Here is a 26,519-nt window from a genome sequence, read left to right on the forward strand (position 1 = left end):
GCTTCGCGCGCGTGGACTACATTATCTACATATTTTACGGAACCCTATTTTTTTCCAAAATAAAATGTAGCCTATGTTACTCGTGGATAATGTAGCTTTCGAATGGTGAAAGAATTTTTAAAAACGGTCCAGTAGTTTTTTAGCCTATTCATTACAACCAAACAAACAAACAAAGTTTTCCTCTTTATAATATTAGTGTAGATAGTGTAGATGTAGATTTGTGCGGAGGCTTCCCAGTAAGTAATCGGAGAACTTTAAACAATTTTTAATGTAATAAAACACTTCAAGTCCTTTTAATTTCATTTATTTTTCTCATTAAAATAATATGACTTAGGCGATTCATTACGTCACTCAACGCAAACATTTCATTAAGTACATACATTAAATTAATTAACCACGGGTGTATATTACGAAGTGAACAGCAATATTACCGTACAAAACATAAAATAATTGTGGTACCTTTGTATAAATAATTACATATAATAATAGAGATTAAGTATATTTTAAATTGACAGGCAACCAAATTGAATGCCATGGGGATCTGGCATGATATAAATCTTTTTATACGAATAACTAATACATTGTGTGCCTATATTACATAACTTTGGTCGAACAGGCCAACTAAGATTTATTTTTATTAAAAGTATAATATTAATGTTTATTACATCTACTGTAAATAGGGCTTCACCATATTATTATCGACCAGCGTCCGCCTGTGAACAAAACAATAAAGTTATAATAGCAGCAAATTAAGTTATTTTTGACATAATTCTCCACCGTAATAATACATAAGTTTAAGTATATTTGTTATACGTGAAGAAACCATCACCGTTTGTGATATTCTCGTCAATCTCAAGTCGTTATTGGACTAGAAGTGAATTCATCAACCGTGATGATTAGGAAATGCTATTGCAATGCAACCGCCAAATTGTGTGCAATGAAGTTTTAAATACCTACTTATAATGAGGTTAACTAATGCAAATGTGCCGGTGATGACAGAAACTAATATTACATGCAAAGTGTTTGCATTATTTTAAAAACACCAAATTATGTGAACACCCCCGAAGAAGTAATAGTTCATAAAGGTAGTAAATATGTAAGTACTTCAAATGACGTGGTACTTGAGTTTTGCAACTTTTGGTATATTAATCGAGGGCGGCAGCGGATGAAGGTAGTTGCCGTATCTGGCATGAAAATTCTGATCTAAAGATGTATCGCTATCTTCGGTTAGGAGCAGACCCCTAGCGTTACTATATTTAGCTATAGCATCATCCTGAAAAACATACGCTTATTTATTAATATAGACAAAGTAAATGAGACAGTTAATTAATTAAAGACCCAAGTCCAGCAATAGTTTGAGCTATGGCCGAACACAATTATTTACCATTAGTTAAGTAGGTACACTATTCTAATAAACGTAAGAAAAAAATAACACTCCTCCTTTTTTGGAGTCGGTTAAAAATAGTTATGGAATGGACCAGTCAATTTATGTAACTGACTCGATAGATCCAGATATACAGATATCGCCATACAAAAAATCCTAGCCAGTTTATTTACTACAGAAAACAACGTGATCTTACCAAAGCCTCAGTCTTTTTGCGCAAATTGGATCTGGACAGCGTCATCGCCAGTTCGGACTGCAGCCGATTAGTGATGGGGACGTCGTCGGGCGCTCCGCCGTCGGGCTTGTCGGCGCCCAGGAAGTCCAGCTTCGTCGGCTCCCGTCGGCCGCCGCCGCCCGCGTACTCGCCTATGGTCACAGAAACAGGTCGCGCGAGCTTCTTCATAGTCGCAGTACCATTCGGAGCTCTCATAAAATAATTAGACGGCGGTTTCGGTGGCACATTCACTGGGTTCTTCAACTTGTACGACTCCAACGACTCGAGCTCGGCTTTGTCATCCTTACTCTTCAATTTCAACTGCGCGGAGTCCGCTTTATTGTTGTAATCTGGTGTGGGAGTCCGAGTCAAAGTACCGTTTCTTAGTGTTTGTGATTTTATAATGTCTTGGAAAATTGGTTTGCCCATTGGTTTATTATTTGTTATTGCTTTGGCATCTCCGTTTTGGTGTCCGTTTGTAGTAGGCATCTAGAATATAATAATAAGCATTTTAAAACTTAAAAAAAAAAGACAAAGTACTTATTACATAAAGATATGTAATGATAAACTGACCGGTGGCGGAGGTGGTGGGTTGTCGGTGGCTTCCCGTTTCGGCGGCGCGTGATGGTTGGTGGTGGTCTCTGCAGAGTCGTACTCGGCCTTCTTCAATGGCAGAGTCTGTTTGCGATCCTGATAACAAAGATACAAAATGTTATAAAGTTATTTATTTTTACTTGGCTGTATTTAATAAATTACATTAATTACTTTGTAAAATATACGTTTGTAAATATTTGTCTGATTTGAATACCTAAATAATATTAACATTCGTAAAACCGTTGCAAAGGTCAACTTTTGAAACCCATAAAAACTAATTGCAAAGCATAAATTGGCACGTGCTTCCGATCTGTTCTACGATTGCTACGACCAAAAAATTTCGTAGCAACCGTAGCTCGTAGTCGTGAGGTCCCGTAACCTAAAATAACGCGTTGAAGTCTTTTTGTAGTCGTAAATGAATCGAAGCAAGTGTGATTCGGTGAAGTCCCGTTTCCGATTATACAGTGTGAGTCACGTTAAAGTGTACATATGAAAATAGATGAAACTAGACCTATTTTTATCGACAAAAGAGGTCAAAATTTTTTTTGGTTTTTTTTTTGTACAATTTTTTTTCTTCCAATTACTTATTGTATAGAAAACGTAATAAATTTTAAACTAAGCGGTAAATCCTGATAAAATAAAAATAGTAATAATGCTGAATAATAGGCGATACTAAAAAAATACATAAAATACACTAAAAAGGCCAACAAATAATAAAAAATGATACTTTTTGAATAAAATCTGCTTGTCGGACAAAAGCTAGTAATTTCATAAGTCATCGTAAGTTTTACTTTCGCTAATGTTTGGCTCCATACATTTTGAATGAGAATCAATGTATAAATAGGTACTATCCAAATTCAATTTTTAAATATAAATTCATTTTCAGTAGTATTTTTGTTTTTAGTTATGACCACAAGAAGAAATGCTACTGCTCATTTCATAAGGCAGCTAAATCAATAGAAGTTCTGAAGAAATTCAAATTACAATTCACACGAAGCTATACCACTCGTGTATAATTTGTGACATTCGTATGCAATTCGGAAATCGAGTGCTTAAAAAAAACGTCTCCGAGTCCTCTACGTCAATAGAAAGGTCAAACTACATCACAAGATCTACATAATATACTTATCACTACAACTTACACTTTCCGGCGATATATTATTCAATGTTATGCGTTATATCAATGTACTCAGTATGATATTGTTTGTTTTATATGCATTATGTCAAGGATAACCTGAACTAGCTGTATTTACTTTAGTGTTGCACGTACGCATCTTCATTAAACAAATATTATACTTGCGCGATATAGGTAAGCAGGTACCTACTTATGTTTGCTCCTCAAGGCATCAACTAGTGGTTTCATAGCTTCACTAACTGGACCCAGCGGCGGTCATAAAATGTATCGTTGCCGGCCAAAGATTATAATTATGTTGTTAATATTTGTGATTTGCATAAAATTCCCGCTTCAGTTGCTAGTCCGGTCAGATTGCAGTTAAGTTGTATTGATATGGATCTGGCTTTAGGTATTAGGTATTTCCTTGGGTAAAAGTTCCTAAGTAGAAATAAAATTAAAAAGTGCTAAATAAAGTTGATTTCGTCCGCTTCAAATATGACGAGATTTCGTAGATTGGGTAGAACCACCTTAATATGTAGCTAGCTACCTACTTTGTTTTTTGTTCCCTCTTTAAGGAGCTCAAATGTTCACAAAAAAATGTTTAGTTAGGCACTCTAGCACATGTATATGATAGGACGATGGTGATATATTCGATAAGAAGATAAATTCCGAAAACATCTAAGACTAAAACCACAGAACGATAAGGAAAACTTACACGCCTAATGTTGTAAGTAATTCGTATCTTGTGGATTTGTAATGCACTAATAATAACACAGATTCTTGGAATTGGAATTATGAATAAGGTGATGTGATGTGACTACAGCAATACTATCGATTAACTACGAGTACATGTATCAGTCAACTGATCAAAAAGATAACTCTCACACAAGTTCACAATGGATAGATAGTAGGAAAAAGTAATAAATAAGACTTACTTCATAACACTGTATTACAACTAATGGCTTTGATTTGTTATTCATCTTCATAGTTTTTAAGTCTTTATCCGTTCAAAGGTGGCACATAAGTGTTAAAGTTACAAACTTATAATAATTGCATCGCGTCACCACACAGTACGTAAATAGTTCTGTTCTAACAACGTATTCACAAAAGCGTTTTGAAATTACACAAATCACACATAACTAATAACAATGCGAGCATTTCAATGGTGCTTGAAAAACAAGTGAAGGTCAGGCGATAATTTTTCCGAGGCGCGGAAAATTGCGATAGTGATCAGAGAGCGCGCGGTCGCGGTCGCGGAGTGCAGCGCGAGGCAGGCGACTGACGCGCGCGCGCCCGGGCCCGCCGCGCCGCCGTTATCAGTGCAAGGCAGAAAGAAACATGCGAAATCATTGTGTGCCTCCAACCGTATACCACAGGCAACTGTAATGAAAAACCTATCTCACTAACCACGTCCGGATCTACCGTTCGGTTATGTTGAATTTTAAAATGCTTTAGCCCGATTCGATTTGCAAGAAAAACGCTATTGACAGATCGGAAACCTAGTTGTAGTTAAAGAAAATAGGTATACCTAATTAGTTTTTACTAGGTAAGGTACTTTTAGTAGACTGTTTGATTGAGGTTTGATCACAAATACCTAACAGTTTGGCCAAGTATAAGAACCAAATCTAAAATAAAGCGCCGCCATATCTTAAACTGCATGCAAGTCCGATAAAGTGAGACATAGCGATACCACGTCAATTTAATCAGTCAGTTCCTGAAAATCTTGGAATAGATCCATATCTTGATAATTAAATGGTCTGCTGCCGGTGCAATATCTTGTAGTCGGAAGAATAAAAATCAAAATACATTTTACAAACATAATATCCTAACTAAATCAATAAATTATATCAAGCATGTGATTTACGATAACACGATAAAGACGATGCCACTAAAAGATAAAATACCAATGTAATTAACGTTTCATATCCAGAAACTATTTAGGTATTTTCTGGATATTTCTAGCTATTTATAATTTTGTAATATGTTATTAAGAGAGTAAATATTTCATATTTATTGGTACTCTACCAGATCAAACCACCAATTTATCTGATACAGGAAAACTAAAAAGTATGTATATCTTCCTCAATAGCACTTCAAATTAAAATAACTAAGAGCAGTAAGGTAATAGCCTCAGCGCATACTGCGCCACTAATTAACAAAACTGTTAAGTTAATAGAGTAAACTGATGCAATTACAAGCGTTTAGTTAATACTTAAAGTAGGCGGCGAAATACCCTGTCCACCTCATCCTTCAACATTTCTTAAGATTGCTGTACGTAATTAAGGCAGTCAGCTAGCAGTTGTCACATCACTGGTTGTTGCATAACATTTGTCTAAACAAGCCAACACGAGAGATGCATACACGATATTTTTAGATCATTCATTATATTCTTATTCTTGGAGTACCTACTCAAGTATGAAATGAATAAAGATCTTCAAGGAAACAATAGAGTTATTTTTATGATTTCCTTAACATAACAAACAATATTATTTTGATTTGTATGAAATGATTGTTACTCAGAACAAAAATGTTTTCAAGGTGCCACATATTGTTTGCTATTAGTACTACACTAGTATTATGTCATCTGTACTACTACATCTACTATACCTGCACTATCTCAAATTCTCAATATGGTTTATTTAATGGTGATTGTTAAAAATCTCATGGTGTATGTATGCCTACTAATCTTATCTTAACACACGAACATACACCTAGCTACGTATCTAGAAGCAACGATGTAACGGTCCAATTGACTTTATGTAAGAATGCAGTAACTATTCGTGTCGGAGTGACCGTATTAATTTCGTAAGCTTCGTAATTGTCCCCTTGCAAAATGTTACATGGATAGAAAAAACATAGCTTACAAAAGAATGTGCTACTATGTTTCGGATTGATTAACGACGTCAATGCTAACTAACTTTATACAACAAAGACAGACAAGTCTATCTGTCTTACTTAAGACGTGATTTTGTTTCCTTAAAATGAAGTTCCTATTCCTAAAGCATTTTACATTACCCTATATCTTTGAAAATTTGTTAATAATGTATAGGTACTCTAAATGCAGATTGACGAATTGTTTCATATTAAAAATATTTTTGAATAGGTATCATGAAATGGAACGTGTTTGCACGTTTACCGATATCATTCACTCATTTGATATCATTATTTGTGGAAAATATTTTGCTAAGACGTGGGATTAATCAACTGTTCAGCCTGAGTGTCATATTTGTTTTGAGATGGCCTTTGTTTATGTGCTGACATGTTTCTAAACTATTCTCAAAACATGGGCATTGTGTAAGTAGATATAACATGTACACAGTCACTTGCAAGAAAGAGAAATGTGGGACTAGAATCTGATTTAATATTCATTAGGTACTACTTTTTTTTTATCAAAATATAATCGGCCCCCTTTGTGTTTTTTTCCGTATTTATAATTTCCACTCGCTCCACAGCCTCCTTAAATCATATAATATCTGTATAACCCTTACCCTTGACATCGGTAAGATTTTTAGAATGAATAGCTGTTATTTAATTAGATGTATGAATGGTAAATTAATTCTCATATTTCATTCATAATATAAAAGGCGTAAGAAACACGTAGGTACACCAACATCTAATATTAGTTTGTAAAATTATGTCTGTCTTATCCTGTATTTCCTAGTTCATTGTCTCAAACTTACTACATTGTGTTATGTAAATTCACAATAAACAAGTAAAGCGAAAAGTTTACAGACTTTGGCAAAGGCGTATTCAAGGCCGCCTCACTTGGCAACTGCTGTAAAGTATTGGTTCCATTCGATCAGATTCATTTCGCAATGGCTACAACCCATTACACCTTTATCACAACTGAGACATTTTAACTGAACTAAGTTACTTTAGCTACATTTTGAGTCTCCAAGTATTTCTTATGCTGGGGACACAGTTTGTGATATTGAGGGTTGGCAATCTCTCATAAGGTTTACTTAGATTTTAATAAATGTACAATTATAGAAAACCTTGGGGTAGGCCTTTGTCCAGCAGTGGACGTCATTTGACTGAAACGACAATTTGTACATGGCAAAAAAATTCGGTGGTCGGAGGACAGCCTTTCAAATAATGAAAGTTATTTAAAGTAAGTCGTGCCTCTATACTTATAGCGTTTTACAAAAGTTGTATTAGATATAGCAGTCCTAATGTTGCATACGTGCGTAGGTACTTGAGAATCATGTTAAGAGTTTATATCGATGATGATAAGCAATACTTCTGTGAGATAAATAAAAGAATGCACTCAAAGTTATCTGAAGAACCTTGAGTCACTAAAGAAGGTAGAGAGTCAACTAATAAAATAATATATTATCTGCAAATAAAAAAAGTGTCTTTAAAAAATGCGCTTTTACACGTTTAGACGTCCCAATGTTACATAACGCATAATTGTGAACAAAAGGAAAACCTTATAAGGATTTACCAGATCCAAATCCCTACTAATAATATGCGAAAGTAACTCTCTCTGTCTATCTGTTATACGCTTCGCTTTCACGAACCGATTTTGATTAAATGTATAGAGATAGTTTGAGTCCCGGTAGATAGATAGTTTTTTCCCGGTATTTGAAACAGGGATATGCATCATAAAGTTTTTCCTGTGACAGTAAAGTAACTAAACTAATACCAACTAACCTCGGGCATAAAAAAGCTCGTATTATCTTAAATAATTAGACCCGACCGAATAATTATTCACTATTAATTCACTAAATTTTATTTATGAAACTGACCTATGAAATTATGATATATCTGATTATAACTACGTATATTTTTTTGTTAATAACTATTGGTAACCGGTCCTGTAAAACAGTCTTGGCAACCTGTGACGACACTAAATAACCGTGTAGGACCGTGTGGGTTGTTGTTAAAAAGAAAAAAATAACCTAGTGACATACTTTTTGAAATGTTTTACAACGGACCAAGGAATAAACTAAAGAATTTTATTTTTCATTTTCAATTAAGCATCGGTGATCCGAATCAAACAGGAAACTTTTTAGGATCTTTATGTTCCATAATCCCGCTTTTGAATAGAAGCCGGAACCTTTGGCTGAAGATCCTCCAATTCTACAAAACTGCGTCTGCAGTAGGTATAACAATGTCAATAGAAAAACTTTGGTAAAAGTTATAGTTACATATAAATTAAGTATATTTATAGAGCATTGATTGATATGCCCAAAACAGTATTCAAAAGTAGCTTAAATCAATTCATATATCAGTCACGTAGGCTCTAGTGTTCTCGACCCGCACGATTCAACGCTCTAGAATTTTTGAATAAACAAGGGCCATCCTACTTACCAAGCTGTCAACGTCGGTCTCAGTGCCTTCTTTTGTGGTGGTCTCATCTTGGTTAGCAAACATTTTCCTATGCACTTTTTTGAATTCGTCCATTAGGGCGTCGTGCTGCTTCTTCTGATCATTACTTGCGATTTTTGGTATGCTAGATTTTTTCGGCGGATTTGGCGCTGGATTATTTTCTATAGAATTCGATGTCTTTTTCTGTAAACATTTAGAAGCATGAGTAGGTATATGATAAAAATTTAAGGAAACAATTAAATTGAAATTTGTATTATTCGATTTGAGACATGCGTGCATCCTGAATTTGTGATATAATTTTCAAGCGCATCTATAAAGGTTGTCCCAGCTTTGAAATCTGTGCCTATAAATTAGAATCAAAATAATCCTGTATGTGTTTTATATGGTTATGGTTAAGGTCTAGACTGCATCCCACTTAACATCAGGTGCGATTGTGGTCAAATACCTGCCAAATAACTATAAATTTTACCAATTTCCGCCTCTGCAACTCTTCGGCAATGGCACTCGATAACGTAGCTGAACTCGATATACTGGAGGAGTCCAGGTCTTCTTTCTTCGGGGGCGGTGGATAGTTACTGTGCGTTTTTGGACAGGTTGTAGGACCACTGGTGTGATGAACTTCAACTACTATTGTTTTTTTATCATTATTATCTCTAGTCGTGTGATTTGCGGTGAATGTGCTTTTCCTAGGAGATTGGTTATGGTTATCATAACTACATTGAATTGTAGCACCGTCTTCGGTTAAATTAATTATAGTTCTATTCGATGGAGCACTTACAAAGTCTTTTTTTGACTTATTTCTTAGATTATGTTTATTTTCAAAGGTATGTGGATTGTTTGGTATACTCGGACAGTCATAATCCGGCTCTATATCCGATGGCGCGTCAATATCAAAACTATGTACATCACCATCTTTCCAATCAAATTCTAAACTGTCCCACGTTCTTCGTTTTAGTCTATTCATAGTCAATCTGGAACAAAGCAGTACACATAAATAAAGTTTTTAATATTGTACCTACCTATTTGACTTTTAAGATATTCTAGGTAAAATTCTTTGTGTGGGTATCTAAATATACGATCACCTAGGTTCAAGGAGTGTATACTTTCTATAAAACGTTTAGATACTTAGCAATAAACTTATTACGGCATTACTTTTTGGAACCTATTATCTACCGACTACTTATGCAACATCATCATCAGAGTAGGCTCTATAGAGCCGGCTCTTTTATTCTAAAATATTTTTTTCTTGATGACCAAATCAATAACGTGACCTTTTCAGCCAAAGGATGTCCATTTTTCTTGCCGTTGTTGATAAGCTTCCCCAATAATTTCAAATTGGCGGTTGGAAGCAGCATGCATCCAGCGGCTTGCTGCAACCATTATAAAGTCATCCTGTCAACCTTGTGACTGAACGTCATAAAATATGCTGGGGTGCGATAGTGAGGAACCTCCTCGTGGTGCACCCTGGCCAACGTCTGCGTGGTCTGTTCACGCGGCCGGCCTGTCGAGCAACCCGTAACTCACAGAGCACGTAATAATAAGAGTCGGCACATCTTTAGTGAGCAGGCGGGGAGAGTCCCACATAACCCACTGGCCGTCCCCATCGATTTCTCAACGTTCAAAAACAATGGACATCATATGCTGCGCTTGAGGGTACTAACTACTACGTGACCATCCTTGTTTTATGTGTCTAGCATGGGTGTACCTATCAGCCCTGTCAGCGGCTTCTTCAGCGACGCTTGCGAGGCGCCTGCGCAGGGCGGCTGGCGGCGCCAGCGGCACCACGGTGGGCGCGGGACTGCGCTCGCCGGCTGCCGACGACGCCGAGCTGTTGTACCCAGAGCTCTCCGGAGACACCAGCTCCGTACCAGCCCCTTCTCGAATCACCAGCTCGAGACGCCCGACTGCCTTCATCGCTGATATTGCCTGAAATCGAAACAGAACACATTAATACTTCTTACTCATTCAACAGTTTACTGTGATTTGCAAACTACGCTTTATGTAGATTTTCACCAAATTGAGTCTTTTTTGTATAATATTTTGTACCTACACTTTCTAAAAGCCGCAAATTAGCCTAAAAGGCATTACTTCTACTTATTAGAAAGTATAAGATCAAAACTCTAGGCCTATGTGCTTATGTATAGATAAATCGGATTTTACTGGATGTAACAATTAAAGAGGGTGTTTCCGACATGAATTTGTTTAGATTTAAAGCAAAAAGAAACGTCAAGCCGTGAGTACATAATGTAACTCATTAATAAACGTCGCGTTAAGACCCGTGTCTTAGTATTTTAGTTGAAATGGAACGCGAAAGTTTAAAATCTTAGATTTAAAGCAGCTAAAAATCATAAAAATAAACAACGCACCTCATTAAAGGTTACGTTAGTGAAATCTTGGCCGTTGCACGACAGGATCTGGTCCCCCGGCCGCAGCCCCGCTTCCTGCGCGATGCCGCCCTCGCGCACAAATTGAACGAATATGCCCGGCTTCCAGTCGGGGCCCTTACAGATTCTGTAAAAACATAAAGGAATGATTTATTTTACAAAATTATTATAAGCAGGATCAAAGATTAAAAAAAAACAACAAGGTGGAAATTAAACGCCAAGTAAATGCGATATGATGAAAGTTAGCCTGTTGGAGCTACCAATTCAAACACTAAAATGTACATAGCGTAACTTGATACGGTTTTAGGTAATATGGAAAGCGAAAGATGACTCCAAGCCAATCTTGGAGTTGCTTTGTGAATGCTTCATGAAATTCGTAAACATTTTGTAATGTTTAAGTTCGACTCTATGGTAACGTACATCATCATGCAGTAACTGAAATGAAACGAAGTGAAAATGAAAATGAATGAAAGTGAAAATATTTATTGCTACTAGGCATTGCCTGTCCTGTGGGTGGAGGAAGGAATCACGATTTACGAGTAGGTAGTATTAGTACGGCTAAGCAGAAGTGCAATATAAGGATACAATAAATCAAAAGATAGGAAAGGGCATTAGGAATGAATGTTGAGTGTATGCATACCTATTGTGCTTGTGTGTCAAAGTGTAGATGTGTTATGTGTGAGGTAAGGTGAGGAGTATGGGTGCAAGTGTATAGGGTCTTTAGTTGGTATGGTAATCATCTGGATTGAACTCACCCGCATCCAAGCTTGGCTCGCGGGGGCACCAGTATTGAGAGTCGCATGTCTGCTAGCCGCTCTGTGTCATGGCACAGGGTGGGCGAAGACGACACGTCCGAACCCAGCGAGGCTCGATCCGACACGAATTGCCATGACAAAGACTCGTGCGCTTTGCTACGACAAAAAATACATATTTGGACAGACCACAATCAACATGTAAATATTGGGCAGATATGCGCTTTTTGGTTAATGCTAAGCTTTTACTACAATTTATACGTCTTGTCTTATCATCGTACGAGTGTGTACATACATGTTAGAATAGTATTCTCACAGACAAAAATAATAGACTTCAAATCAAATCATTTATTAGTAAAACATAGGTAAATGTGGAATTAAGAGGATGATAGACGTGAAAGGTTTCCTGATTAAACCTGTAAGTAGATAACGAATAATTACGAGGCTTCGTGTGGAGTGAGCCTACCTAAGATAGAGTTTTCCGTAAAACCGGAAAACAAACTTTTACGATTTCATCGATAACGATATTTAAGTATAAGAAAAAAACTTACTCTTTGACAGGTAACATTCCGACATCTGGAATAAAAACAGAGCTTGTAAATACAAAATATACTTGTTTTTAGATTGAACTTCCTACTTTCTAAGGGATTATGGTGATCACAGATGATAGTGATGATTAGTAAAAATGTAGGGTAAAAAATTGTTGGCTAGAGAATTTGAAGACTATTAGCGTGCCACTCTTGCAATTACATTATGAAATGTCTTCGTTAACTCCATTGGTTAACTCATAATAAAAAGTCCTAAGGTACTAGCGAGCAACAACGTTGGTATAAGATACAATTGGGCACACTTCTATAGTTTTATTTTCCATCGTGTCTTCGATTCGGTTATTAAGGTTTCTATCGAAATAGAATCTGGGCAGTCCGGGAGCCAGACTTTCCATTTCGATAGAGTGGCGATTTACGCAACGTATAATGTTGGAGACCGATTTTGAGCCAGGCTGCCCACGCACTTTCACGATTATCACACTTACAAAAATCGGTGCCGACAATCACACAATCTTCGTAATGACATAACATCGGTGAGTTTTGATTAATTAGCATAATGCTATTTGCAACTACAATTCACAATCTACACCCACGGAACCAAGTTCGGCGACATGGGTGTTACGCGGCAACTAATAAATTATGCTTCTATGTATAATCATCTTCCTTGATCGTTATTTAAAATCGAAATTTGCTTGAGATATATTCTTACTTCCTGCCGTCTACAAGAGGTAGAGTAGAGATAGCTCAAAATAACTACGATTGAATAACTTTAATTAATTGATTCAAACTTGTTTCTTTTATTCTCTCTTATACAATTCCTACTTAAATAAATTACTCACTTCTAACTTTGATCTTGAGACGGGTCTGCGAGGCAAGGTAGTGCACCAACTCTGAGTGCACGGCATCATCCACGCGGTATCCATTTACGCTCACCAACTGATCGCCAACCTGTAGTAATTTATGGATAGGAATTAATATTAAGTTCAATGACTGATGTCGTGGTTGAAATTGGACCCTATTCAAAATGCCACATAATTATTATATCCAACTTTCATCGGTATACATTTTTACAGGACTCTAGGCGGAGATTAAGACTGGTTTAAGAGACTGTATTTATGCAAAGGTGGAAGCGAAATCAGGAGTGCACTGCCACAGACTGCGCAGCGAAAATTTACTTAGGTAACTGTGTCTTAATCTAATAAATCTTCAAACGTTCAGTGAACTTCAAACATGAAATCACAAACAACCACTTTCTTATGATTTCAGTTATGAACCAAATTTCTTATGGGTTAGTCGCAATAGTTGTACAATAGTTATCTAAAGTTCGGAACCCGCACGGCCTTTAACTTAATCTATCTCAAAAGTTATGTTGTAATTCGGTGCTACATTAGAAAACACCGCTTTGTTATCCATACAAATTTGAAGGGCAGTAAAATCGTAAATCACGCTCTGATAATAGTAATGTTTTTACAATTAAATATACTTAATCCCAGTTCTTTCTTATAATTGAGTTTTAATATGTGTGTCGAGTTAGGGTAAAGGTACCAATTATAACTAATAACTAATCATAGCCGCTTTACTATATTGTATACAAAATATTATCCATAATACGGTATTATTAGTTGTCAGAAATTGCGCCACAGTTCGGCAGGTGGTTCATGGCAGAATGGCAGCTCCCTGCTCCGCAAGATGTGACGCAACGAGGCCGCGCCACGAGAACGCCCAAAGATACATGGGAGCATTATTCATAGCTTATTCTTCACAGGATTGCGTCGGTTATCATTGAGGCTATCGTTGCCGGCGATTGTTTAATAAGTGCAAGTACGAGTATGTAAAAACCATCCGCTTATCTCGATCAACCAAATCTGCATCAACTGACCTAGGTATTTAGGTACTTTTAAGGGCGACCAAACCCGAAATGGATAAATTCTTCTGATTGTAGATCAATTAGTCACTTCAGAAATGGTCAGCAACTGTGGTTTACATAAATTCCTAGCCCCAAACAAGAACAAAAACCCTGTCCTACTTTCGTTACTTGTTGGGCGATTTTAAGCTTGCGCTAATCCAGAGGTATTTGCAGAACCCTGGTTAAATTCTGAATTTTAACCTATGATACTAAAATCAAGTGTATCAAGCATTAAATATTTATTTATTATTCAGTGGTGTATCAAAGCCTCTCACGTAATGAGTCTTTAAAAATGTAGAGACATCATGGGATTGTATGATTTTCTCTAAGTATAATGATTGTGAAATTGACTAAAATAGAAGGACCTCCCGTTTTCTAAAATCTCGAAAATTAACTCTCTTCATTTAAAAACCAGATCATAATGATCCGCTGTAGAAGAAAACATTGTCAAAACATTACTTGGATAGTGATGGATAGCGTGCGTACTCCGTATATCTAATTTAGTGGTGTATGAATGAAGTGATATGATATGACGTCACGCTGGTCGCTCAGGTGTAACCGCGGCCGGTGCGCCCGCGGTGTCACGCCGCACGCGGCCTCGCGCGGTGACGAAGCAGTACTTTCTTCACGTTCGTCTCGGCCGAGTAAAAGAAGCCGGACAGGTCGAACCGTGCCCCACATATCGGGCAACTTTCGATCGAACTTTCGTTCCAACTCGTCTTTTTGCGAGTGACGCAGTAGGATCCCCAGACTCCATGACGCCCGGATTTCAGAAATTTAATATCACTTTCCATAAGATCTGTAATGCAATTAACGCAAGCTACTTATCTGAAACCTGATTATATTATCCCTAAAAGTTTGCAAAATTAAAATTCGATTGTAAATTGCAATTATTGACTGAATTATAAATGTTTTTGTGTCACACGGAAGGAAAAGTAAATTAATTTAATTATTATGCATAAGAAATTATGCAACTTTACGAATTCATCTAAAATACTGTTTGACATTCACTTTCATCACGAATGGAACACTACGAGATAGGTATCCACTCAATCAATATGAAGCACCTGAATACACACACAATGTTTTGCGTTTTATGTGATATTTGCGTGTAATCTGTGACTCATGCAGCGATAACAATTTGCTTCGGATGTAGAGTTTTTGTTTCCAAACTATAACACTTGCTAGCCGCAATTCTAATATTATGTTTCTAATTTTAGAATATGTTGATATTAGTTATTTTGTGGTCTTTTCAAAATTATTTCATACAATACAATATTATGATAAATAAAATTGTTACTACTTAAATAATTATAAATTAATGTTTACAAAGTCACAGATTCATACGTCGTAACGAGAAAAACCATGTTAGTTACTATGCATCCGTTTTGTAGTTCAAAGGATATTAACATTATGTAGCGCTTTTCTACTTTAGCAACTGTTACACAAGAAGCATTAAGTCAAATAGAGGCACGCGACTGGACCGCGGTAGAAAGTCGCCAATCAGCCGAATTGCGCGCGGTCGCATGCGGTCGGCTACAAACAGAACCTTTTCCACTTCGGATGCCTTCATCATACCAATAATATACATGAAAACCTGTTCATGATATAATGTCTCCGCCTATGCTACAACTGTATTAAAGAACATTATTTCTAAATCACCATAATCACTACACACGCCTTTTCCTGCAATTAGCATCGCACCTAAGAATATAGGCTTTGAGATCTTTTCACTCACACGTATGTAGTTATCAGGATGAGGGATTTCACTTCCCGTGTAAACAGTGTTTAGACCTTGTAGAAATTATTAACTAGCAGTAATTAACTACTTCAGCATTAAAATTAGTAGAATCGAGAACTTTAATTTGTGTAGTAAGTAAGATTTCACTGTAAATGAAACGGCATTGAAAGCAATGAACTCACACAATGTTTGCACTTTTCAAATCGGTTTCAGCCGCCTGAAATTTAGCATCAGCAAGTCATTGACTCGTGTCAAGTCACATCGGTAGGTACAGGTTTCAAAGCTGAGCATGTCCACTTCCCAGGATTATCTGCTGCAATTGTCTCATACTCCATTGTAACGTTTGAATAACAGCGGATGTACTCGTGAATTTTTCGTAACTTCTTTGTTAGGGAAGTAATCGTGTGAAATAAAATTCCGAAACACTGACAAATAATGCATGCATTTTTGCCGTTAACGCTATCTAATTATGAAGAGCAGCATTTATAATACGGTCAAGATTTTAATTAATCCATTCATTCTCATATCTTTCTTTATTCTGGTATGGTACACCACTTAATTTAGAAGAAAGTAGCATTTCTCTTGTGCGGACAAAAAGAACGTGTTGTATAATTGAATATCATAAGCGCTAAGCATGCTATGTAGGTACGTACTTACATGAAACAAACATAGAAGAGAAGTGTGATCAGATTTATCTTATTATCACATACTCTTACAATACATGCACCTGACCGCTTTAAGTAGGGTATAATATAAGAAGTCGTTAGGAGTGGCACGCAATCGTCTTTATCAGTGCTATTGCTCGCTATTATTCAACGTAGCGACAACGTTCCAACGACTACAACGTAATCTGCACAAAATGTCTGACCTAGATGCTTTTGACACTGTGATCATCAATGGAACCTCAGATTGAGTTCCAAAGGAAACAACAGCAATTCTGTTGCGTAAGCGGCGAAAAGAATGCAATGCGTCTTACGACAATTTAGCCTCGAATGTAGGTAAGTAATTATGTAGAACTAGCAGCGAGCCAGCCCAGTGAGTTAATTACATACAGATGAGGCGTTCGCACGCGCCCAGCTTCGGACAAGTACAGGAACTGTGGGAACCTGTGCAATAGGTTACGACGACAAAAACTGTCAACAACAAAGATCCAATCTTCCCTTGTGGTCATGTATGTATGAAACAAACACAGAAATTATTAAACAATGCTATAATGCTCCATTGCTCAATAACCGTGTAAAAAGAATAAGAACTTTAGCACAATGTAACTATTTAAGGCGAACAAAGAACAAAACGAGCTATAGAGAACAGGTGTTGGTGTTTATTGAACATGACTGTGTGATTACCTATGGACTTTCTGAATATTTTATGGTTTTAGGTTTATACACCTGTGATATACCATAATTTACATAATTTACATGTAGAGACACGACGTACTTCATGGAAATTATTTGATAAAAAAACCTTATAAAGAGAGTTTAGAATTAAATTTCTACGTCCTTGTAAAAATAAATGTTGAACCGTAATAACCGATGATTACCCTGAATATCCTGACGCTAATAAATCGTCAAAACCATGACCCGTTAAAGGTAGAAGTTCAGACAAACCTTAAGTCCTTGGAGATGTGCTTCGGAATTGAAGTCGACTTTGGACACGAAGAAGCCGGTGGCGTACTCCCTGCCGCCGCGCAGGGAGAAGCCGAAAGCCGGCGCGGCGCGGCGCGGGCGCAGCAGACGCACCACGCGCACGCGCCGCTCCGCGCCCGCCGCCACCGCGCACCGCCCCGAACCCGACGTCGTTGACGCCGTCGATGTCGCGTACATTGCTACAATCCTGGAAAAGATAATAAATTGAATCTTCGTTCGTTCGTTCGTTTCAGCCGAAAGACGTCCACTGCTGGACAAAGGCCTCTCCCAAGGATTTCCACAAAGACCGGTCCTACGCCGCTCGCATCCAGGCACCTCCCGCGACCTTCACCAGATCGTCGGTCCATCAATCTTCATCATATCATAAGCCTATAGCAGTCCACTGCTGCATATATAATACGAGTATAACCCTGGAAAAGATACGAAGTTATCTTCACCATCATCAGCCCATAGGCAGTCCACTGTTGGATATGTATAGGGATTTAAGGGATAAATAATTAGCCTTAATACTAAAGTTAAACTACTATGCTACTATTGGCCTCGACGGAATAAGGGCGATTACCAGCGTGAAATCAGATTATGACAAAGATATAGTAGTTTTCCTATAGATATGGATCAGAAGAAGTGCGTAATCATTCTGAGTCCTTGTTTTAGAAGAATAAGGTGAGATACAAGCCAAGATCTTACTCGTTGTTGATAAAAAAAACTTTATATGTATAATCTGTCCAGCAAACTGGCCTATACATATAAAGTAGTTCTTTAATGTAAAATAAATATAACTTAACTTTACAATAACAGAGTAGACAGAGTAGGTATCTACACAGGTAGAGAACCTTCTCTGACCTTCTCAACATTAATGGTTTTTGGTATACACATGCCCCTCTTTCCCACTAGGTACTCTGGGCATGTATCCAGGGCCCCGTGGAGCTAGGGGATCCCCGCTTGCTCTCAAAAAAGACAAGATGAAAAGGTGCCATTGATACTTAACCCTTCATTTGGCAGTGATGCTTTTAAGCAACAACCACTTTGAATATTTCTACAGCACCAAATAATAAGTTTTGTGCAAATCATTCGATTTTGTTACGAAGCTTAGTTCAGCAAAACACTAGTAAATCGGTCGTCGACTGAGTTTTGAGCGATTTCATATCAATATTTCTGTCAGACGCCAAGATGACGCGCAATCAGAATAACAAAGACGGAAGTTTTATGATTTTGTACTATTTTATCATCTCTAATTGTTTTTGTTTTGTCTAAATTTTATTCATAATAAATCAAACTAATCATATAAAGCAATATTTGGCGTAGAAACTGTGTTTTCTAATACATGAAATGCTTCCGAACCTCGATGTTGCCTAGAAGCATCAGTGCCAAACATCTAACAAAATAGGTTTAGCTTTTTGTTAATACAAAAGAGTATCAATACACAATAAATCAATCATGTATTACATGAATAATGATATAGAGATGGTATAGTAATTACTTTTGATGCAATTATGGACCCTGTCGGGCACAGCATTTTAGGAGAGAGGAAGAATTTGCTGTCTGTCTCTGTGTTGTCTGTCTTCACACTTATACCGCTGAACTGATTTAAATGATAAACACATTTTTCTTGCGTTAAAGTCAACAACTATAGCAGATAACAGTAACATACCAGTTTCAGAAGCTAAAGAGAAAATAAAAAGCCAACTTTGGCTCGGCATATTGATCGTAAAGTATGATGACATTCGTCATCTATCAAATGTTGGTGAAAAAAGTCATTGTCGACTTTGCGAAAATGGCCAAAAAAAAGTTTAATGCATAAAATGTGAAATACGATTGATTTTTTTAAGATTTTCATATAAAAAAAATAATTCTATAATATATCTCAATGTTTTATTTAAGTACCCCTATTTGGCAATGTGGTAAATAAGCAACAATCGTTTTTCGCGAAAATACCAACCAAATATTTTTTTTACTATTTTTCTTAACTTTATTTGATAGTAACAATTAGGTCTAAATAGATTTTATTGAAAAAATCAAACAATTTGTGTCTTGCCAAATGAAGGGTTAAGTGCCTAAGGCCCTAAGAGGTAAAAGACGGCCCTGGGTATACCTACGGAGTTTATAACTGGAGGGAACTAGGATACGGATTTCCATTTTTCAACCGTAATTGAACCTACCTTCTTAAAATATTTAGTCTGTTTTTTATAAAAAATATATACCTATTCATAATTTTCGTCGTCGTTTGATTAAATGACAGACCAATGACAGACAGTGACATTTATTTTATTTTAAAACACAGTGAATAAACTTGCTCTGTGGTATCTTATTATGTTGAATCCAGGAGGATTTAATCACGTAGTTAATTGTGAGTTAACCCTACATTTAATTGGTTGTTAAATACGATACATTAATGTTTATGGAATAAATGACTATGCTATTCAATGAAAGTTATTAAAAGCTAAGTATGTAAATGAATTTTCTGATACCTAAATTCTATCACAAGATTAGTAGGATATCTACGTAGTTCATGGTGAAATACTTAAGATGATATTTTTATCATGTAATGTTGAACAAAAGGCTGAATCGTTAATTCCCTTGACATTATCTCTCTAATGCCGTCATATTCTGCAAATGTCAGCGCGGAACGCTTTACGTAGTACTTTGAGTACTTACAATAGTAACAGAACCATTATTATAATATCGAAAAATAAAAATACCGAGTTGTCTCAGTGTAGATTCTTAATTTTATTATACCTTCAAGATTTATAGCTGTATCCCCTACATACATTTACACAACGTAATACTAAAAGTTATACTATACATATTTAAGTAACGGAAGCTTAGAATACAATTTACCATGATCCCTTCCCAAAATTAATTTACTAAATGAAGGTTGAGTAGGTTAGATAGTGGGTTGGCTCGCGTATAGTAAAAAAATATTATTTATAATAAAACATAATAACAATTCACGATTAAGTTTTGCAACTTTTTAAAGAAACTGTTTTGTAAACTTGTCTTGTACCTTACGTTTTGTTTTTAATTAATTCCGGCCAGTCAGTTCACTTTATTTGTAATTCTTAAAATTTGATAATATCTGATGCATAGTAACATCACGTAACTGTACTAATGCAGGTATTATCTTATAAGTGAAGGCAAGAAAAGCAATAAGCAAGTATTTACTGTTAAATAATCCTTTAGAAATTATTTACAAGGTGAAAAAAATATGTCGTAAACCGGTGACAAACTACTATTTATTTATATTATTTAACATTTAAAAATCATGTAACTAAACGTGAATATTAAAACCAAAGCCCTATAGGTATAGAGTATTATACTGCTCGCTACTCTAACTCATGTTTAATGTGATTGGAATTGGATATAGCCTTAGGCCTTAGACTGTTTAGTAGACGGAGTACGTACTGAAAGTTACTTTGTGATCATAGCTGGTGATCCACCTCTATCAAAATGTGAACTTTCGTAGCAACGAGTATTTGATTGTTCTCATCAATATAGACTGTCGATCGGCAGTTCATGTGTTTTAGAGATGAAAAAGGTCGCGTAGCGGGGAGAGGGCGAAGGGGCAGCGCTAGAGTGCAGACTCCTCGGAGCAGTGCATCGACCCCGTGCGTCCGCGCAGCCTCCCGGCTAAGCCTGCAGCTTATGTTCGCCGCACTCATTGACACTACACGCAGTTCGATCTGATCAGATCCTGCTTTAATTAGCTCTACTTGCAATATTTTCTCATATATTTTAACTTGAACATCTGCGCTGCTTTTCAGCATTTGTGAGGCTTTTGTTTTTCTGTTATGTTTTTTACATAATTAAATTACAATTAAGCTCTACAAAAGCTTGGTTTACGATATGAGTTAATCTAAAGTCACTTATGACACTAAACTTTTGTAGAGCTTAATTGTATTACGACAGATTGGATACCTACTTAGGTATCCAATCAATTCCAATCAGTCGTTTAATCACATGATTTAACGTTATCTTTTTAGAACTTAACATAAAAGGCATTTTTAGATAGGTAAACCTGCAAAAACAGTAGCTATTTAACTGTCGAGGGAGGGAGCTTTCGCTCGAAACTGTGTGTCAAGTGCTTATTTTTATTTATACTTTTTAGTATAAAATCTCACTTTACTTCACAAAAAATCAGCCATTATCACCAAGTATTTTTGTAAATCTACTAATTCAAAATGTAGAGGTGAAAGTAATGATGGAATCTCAGCAAGTAGGTAGTGCACTTGCCGCAAAATAGATTACACGTAACATTCAATACGGAACTGCATGAGGTCTCGACCGAAGAATGCAAGCGAACAATTTGATTGTTGTCACTTCACTCAATCACCACTCGAAGCTGTCGTGCGCGCTAGCGCAACTTCTGAAATTACCTCCGTTATGCATTCACATTATTTCATAATGCCAAAAGAGAAGTTATTTTAACATAATAAATTGTGAAAAAGACAGGAGCTGATAAAGGTGATTGTAATGATCAATTTTAACTTGTTCGAATTTGTGTTTACAGATTGAAAACTAAAGTTTTCAAGAGGACTCTACATTTAATTAGATACCGGTTTTGGCACTTCTTTCACTTAAATTAAAGTGTTTTTGTTTGTAGCTTTAGTTGCAACTACAGTTAGAATGCTTATCTTTATGTATGTGACACATCAATGGTCTTGCCCGTATTTGAATTTATTTTTAGTCGTAGTCGAATCAGCGTCCTTAACTTATTCATTTAAATCCTCAAATCCAATAACACCCGCATCACTCTATGATCGTGTACTCGCCAGGTGGTTAGAGAGAGACGTTTAAATTTCAATTAATTTATTGTTAATAAGACCTGTGTAGTGCATTATTCTAATGCCTGCCAAAAGTGACTAACACCTCCGAAAGGTGGCATATTGTCCTCCCAGCTCGGGGGCTCGCGAGCAGGTGGCGGGCGCTCGACCGTGAATCCCCGCCGCCCGGTCGACAACTGTTCCCCGTTTTTTCGCTTAGACGAGAGCAATGGCCTCGACCAAAACGCAGACTAAAATATCAAACCGAGTAAAACACATTCTTCAAATGAATTGTTTTAACCCCGAAGGTTACGTTGGAGAGCCAAACAAAACCAGTTTCCGTAATTCGAGGAAACGGGCAACAATTTTGATGCCTGTCTTACGATTGTTATGGTGATAAGCGCACTTTAGTCACATTTGCTTTACGTAGACTGCTAAGTACTTACATAAAACTACTGTAAAAAGTAATATATCTGGTTACCTAGTAGGTATCTACCTACGTAAGTACTACCTGACTGCATGTCCTCAACCCTAAATAATAGCTACGTTACTTTTTGAAATAACGGATCAATATTGCTAGGAAACAAAACGATAACTTTGGGGTCGGTTGGTTTTTGAGGGGATTCCTAATTTCCGATTACACTGGCTTCGGAAACCTGCGCGTAACGTGACACGTATTATGTTGCATGTTAGACAACGCTTTGCGTGACACGTGAAAAATATATTTTGGGGAGTAGGTAATTTATTTATTTTAAAAATTACCGCCGCATCACAGATTCTAATAAAGGGAAAGGATAAAGGATGTGCCACTTTAATCAATCACTAATAGCGTTGTTGGAGAAGAGCGAAGCGATCTTATGGACTAGGAATGCCGTGAAATAATGACCGGCGGACAAACCGGCCGCGACGAGTCCTCGCCAATTAACCGCCTCCGACCTCTGGGCCGCATGCCGGCCCGATACTATTCATAGATACGAGTTGCATGCCCTACAATACTTAGCCCACCTGGCACTCCGACCGACACTAACTAGAGCTCGCATAAAGCTGTTGTTAGTTTTCTCAACATGAATAATGTTCAAACCCTCCTAAATTGCTAGGAAAAGCGATTAGGTCAAAGTAGAAACTGCTTTTGTAATAATGGGTGATGGGAAAGGTTCGGAGTGGAGTCCGCGTCGTGCTGGCTTGCGCAATCGGACACATCTTGATACACCTGCGGCGCTCCACTGGCTCTTCAATTTGCACGACCGCAATCATTCTCACAAATGTTAATGCTAGTACATTAAAATTGTTAGAACAACGCCGACGTAACAAATGAGCCAACATGGGCCTAATTCTTGTAGATACCTACTTAAGAAGCCTTTGTTCTTTAGTCGTTTACAAAATAGAATTTGTTTTAACTCAAAGTAATATGGTTAGCATTGATCATTCACTTTTAACGAACAATATCGTTAAGATTACTACAACACTCTTTCTATCAATTTCACCTACAAATCTTGTGAGAGAAATAAATAAACAAAGAGGAAAGCTGACAATTATGAAACAAGTATCGTATACAAGCATTATACGAGGTCGAAAGAAATCGTATGAAAAAGCCGAAGATTCCATGAATGGATGGAAAGTGAGCTGACGGACGAGACTGCCGCAGTTTCTGCTCGCGATTCACACGCTTCCATATAAGCAACAGGCTTTATTTTCTAATTGAATCTCAATAATATTTACCTTCTACTGCTACTATTTCGTTTATCAAAGTTATTAGTTCGAACTGCCCTCATGGTGCTCCTTTCTGAAATCTTGGCTATCATAAAGTAACAACTGATGAATATAATGGTGTCCAAAGGAAATAAAAAGATATCTAACATTTTTAACAATGAGTTGCCTTAGGAAACTTAAACTTAGTTTTACATGTCTATTGTTACCTTACTATGCATGTATACCATTAACTTGCTCTTGGTCAATTATTATGTTCTATCATTGGGCACTAATTCTCATAAGTAAATGTCTTACTTAATATACCTCTGTATAGTAGGTAAATTAAATGAAAATAAAGGATGGTTCCACTTAACTTTTCCTTGCCTTGAAAATTGCACTAACTACGCTAAACCGGTAAACATCATAGCATAGCGTATATTGAATCAGACGATTTAATTATTCATTAGTTTGAATACCACAGTTTATTAGAGGATTACGAAGATCATTTTAGGAAACCGTTTTTGGATTTTATTTCAATCAAAACTTGTTTGAAGATGCAATCATACCCGTATTTATATTTATTTCCATGGGTCCGCTACTGAACGGATATTAATACCAGTTTTGTAATAAAAATTATTGAACCTAACTGTCAGTATCCTGTTGAAGTGAAGAGAGCAGACGTATAATAAAGGGTTGAATAGTTCCACCTAATTAAGAGCTAATTAGAGGATGTAGGTTTATCCTCCCAGCACTTATTATTGATCTTCCACAAGATTGAGCGGGCATAATGACCATAATGAAAAAGAAATTCTGTTTTTTAATTTAATCTCGCATACATATCTAGCGAACGTAAAACCAGCAATATTTTTTTACTAAAATAGCCACGTCAACGAATTTAACAATAAAAATACATCTAACAACATTTTACCCTCTGAAGTTTAATCAAGTTAATAGATCGTTGTTCATTGTGCTTCATAATAAGTTATAGGTAGGCAAGTTGTACCTAGGCATATTTTACAAGTAGGACTTAAATCTTTAATTACATTTCACATTAAATAAAATTACATGAACTATTTTAAAGAAGCTGTCGTTATATCAAATGTTTATCTTATTTATTTGATAAATGTGGCATAACAATGACATATCTCAATATCTCATCGTTTAGGAGTTACGTTAAGGTAACTACGTTTTTGTTTTTCCAGAATCAGTAAGATAGGTATTTTTTGTAGAAACCTAACTTACCTATAGGTAACTTTACAATAAATCTTAGGTATGTTACAAGACTGCAAACATGGAAGGTATAACAACAGTCCCAGTAAATACACCAACTCACCGTTCCAAATTCCGCAATGTTCCACTAGAGATGATTATCAGAATTAATCAGCTCAAAATAACAGCACATTTTCGTAGCCTATGAGCGTCCCATTTCACTTGAACATATGAATCAGAGTCATTTCACAAATGCACATCAACATCAAAATTATGTAGCAGTGTTATGGTATGGTTTCAATACTTGTTCACGGTTGGTTTGTAGCAGCAATGTCAGTGCTCGAACTGACGATTACCGGTTATAACGAATTAAATACTGAACCGACACCGAGTGGCAGCGACCGAGCCTCGCTGGCGTGCGCTCGCGGCGGAGCACCGACACGAATGGTAAAATAAAAGCAACCAAAGAAAGTTCGACATCGACGTCATCGGCACCGCGATAAAACTTCTCCCCGTGGCCATTTAATTCAATGCTAATAAAACAACAAATACTATGCGGCTGTAACTGTCTCCGGGGCTTTCCAAATCAAATCGATTTCCATTGGTGCAAGACATGCATAGTATTAAATATAAGGTAACTACCTACTATTACTAAAGGTAACAAGAAACAACAAATAACCACATTTGAACATATTTTATTAATAGCACAACAACACTAAAACTAAATCCATTGCGTTATCACATCATTACCAATTCTATGCCCATCAATCTCCGCCTTTTTCATGTGGTATTTTAAATAGTTTATCAAAGATATGCTGTCTTCCTTCTCTAAAATATCACCCAAAAATACAGCCTTCTATAACACTCTAGAACATTTCATACTTCATTGGCATCGATATATCTAATATTTACAATAAACATCTATGTAACATCGATTTTTAATCAATAATTTTCTAAAATACATCAAGTTTAACAACAATATCGCTAATCAATTAGGCGAGCTATAATTGTCTCGTGGAAATATACGTACTTACATATCTCTGAGATATTTACTCTCTGGTACGCAATTATACCTAAACATTGCCCTGTATAGGTGCGCGTTGACCGCACCGGCTTGGCACCAGCGCGTGCGCCGCGCGACCGGGAGTCGATCCTGCGCGTCAGGACTCCGCGGCGGCACGGGCACTACCCTCACCTACCGTCATTCCAGTAGTTACATTATTGTGTGGGGAACTAATTATGTACGA

The 26,519-nt window shown here is 36.7% G+C and overlaps 1 protein-coding gene across 2 annotated transcripts; it reads right to left on the reverse strand.

The window, feature by feature from the left end:
* Positions 1–288: 288 nt before the first annotated feature.
* Positions 289–25,706, reverse strand: LOC135073256 (uncharacterized). 2 transcript variants are annotated; one of them, XM_063967366.1, is made up of 13 exons: positions 25,397–25,706; positions 17,576–17,801; positions 13,161–13,269; positions 12,325–12,349; positions 11,777–11,932; positions 11,004–11,148; positions 10,343–10,563; positions 9,107–9,608; positions 8,620–8,820; positions 2,172–2,288; positions 1,581–2,087; positions 1,105–1,273; positions 289–713 (listed from the first exon to the last, which is right to left on the reverse strand). In XM_063967366.1, the coding sequence occupies exons 2-12, from the start codon at positions 17,789–17,791 to the stop codon at positions 1,106–1,108; spliced, it is 2,367 nt and encodes a 788-aa protein (XP_063823436.1). In that variant the 5' UTR covers positions 17,792–17,801; positions 25,397–25,706; the 3' UTR covers positions 289–713; position 1,105. The 2 variants fall into 2 exon arrangements, with proteins under 2 accessions (XP_063823436.1, XP_063823437.1); XM_063967367.1 differs by lacking the exon at positions 1,105–1,273.
* Positions 25,707–26,519: the final 813 nt, after the last annotated feature.

This window comes from Ostrinia nubilalis, chromosome 7 (assembly GCF_963855985.1).
Source record: "Ostrinia nubilalis chromosome 7, ilOstNubi1.1, whole genome shotgun sequence".
Classification (NCBI taxonomy): Eukaryota; Metazoa; Arthropoda; class Insecta; order Lepidoptera; family Crambidae; genus Ostrinia; species Ostrinia nubilalis.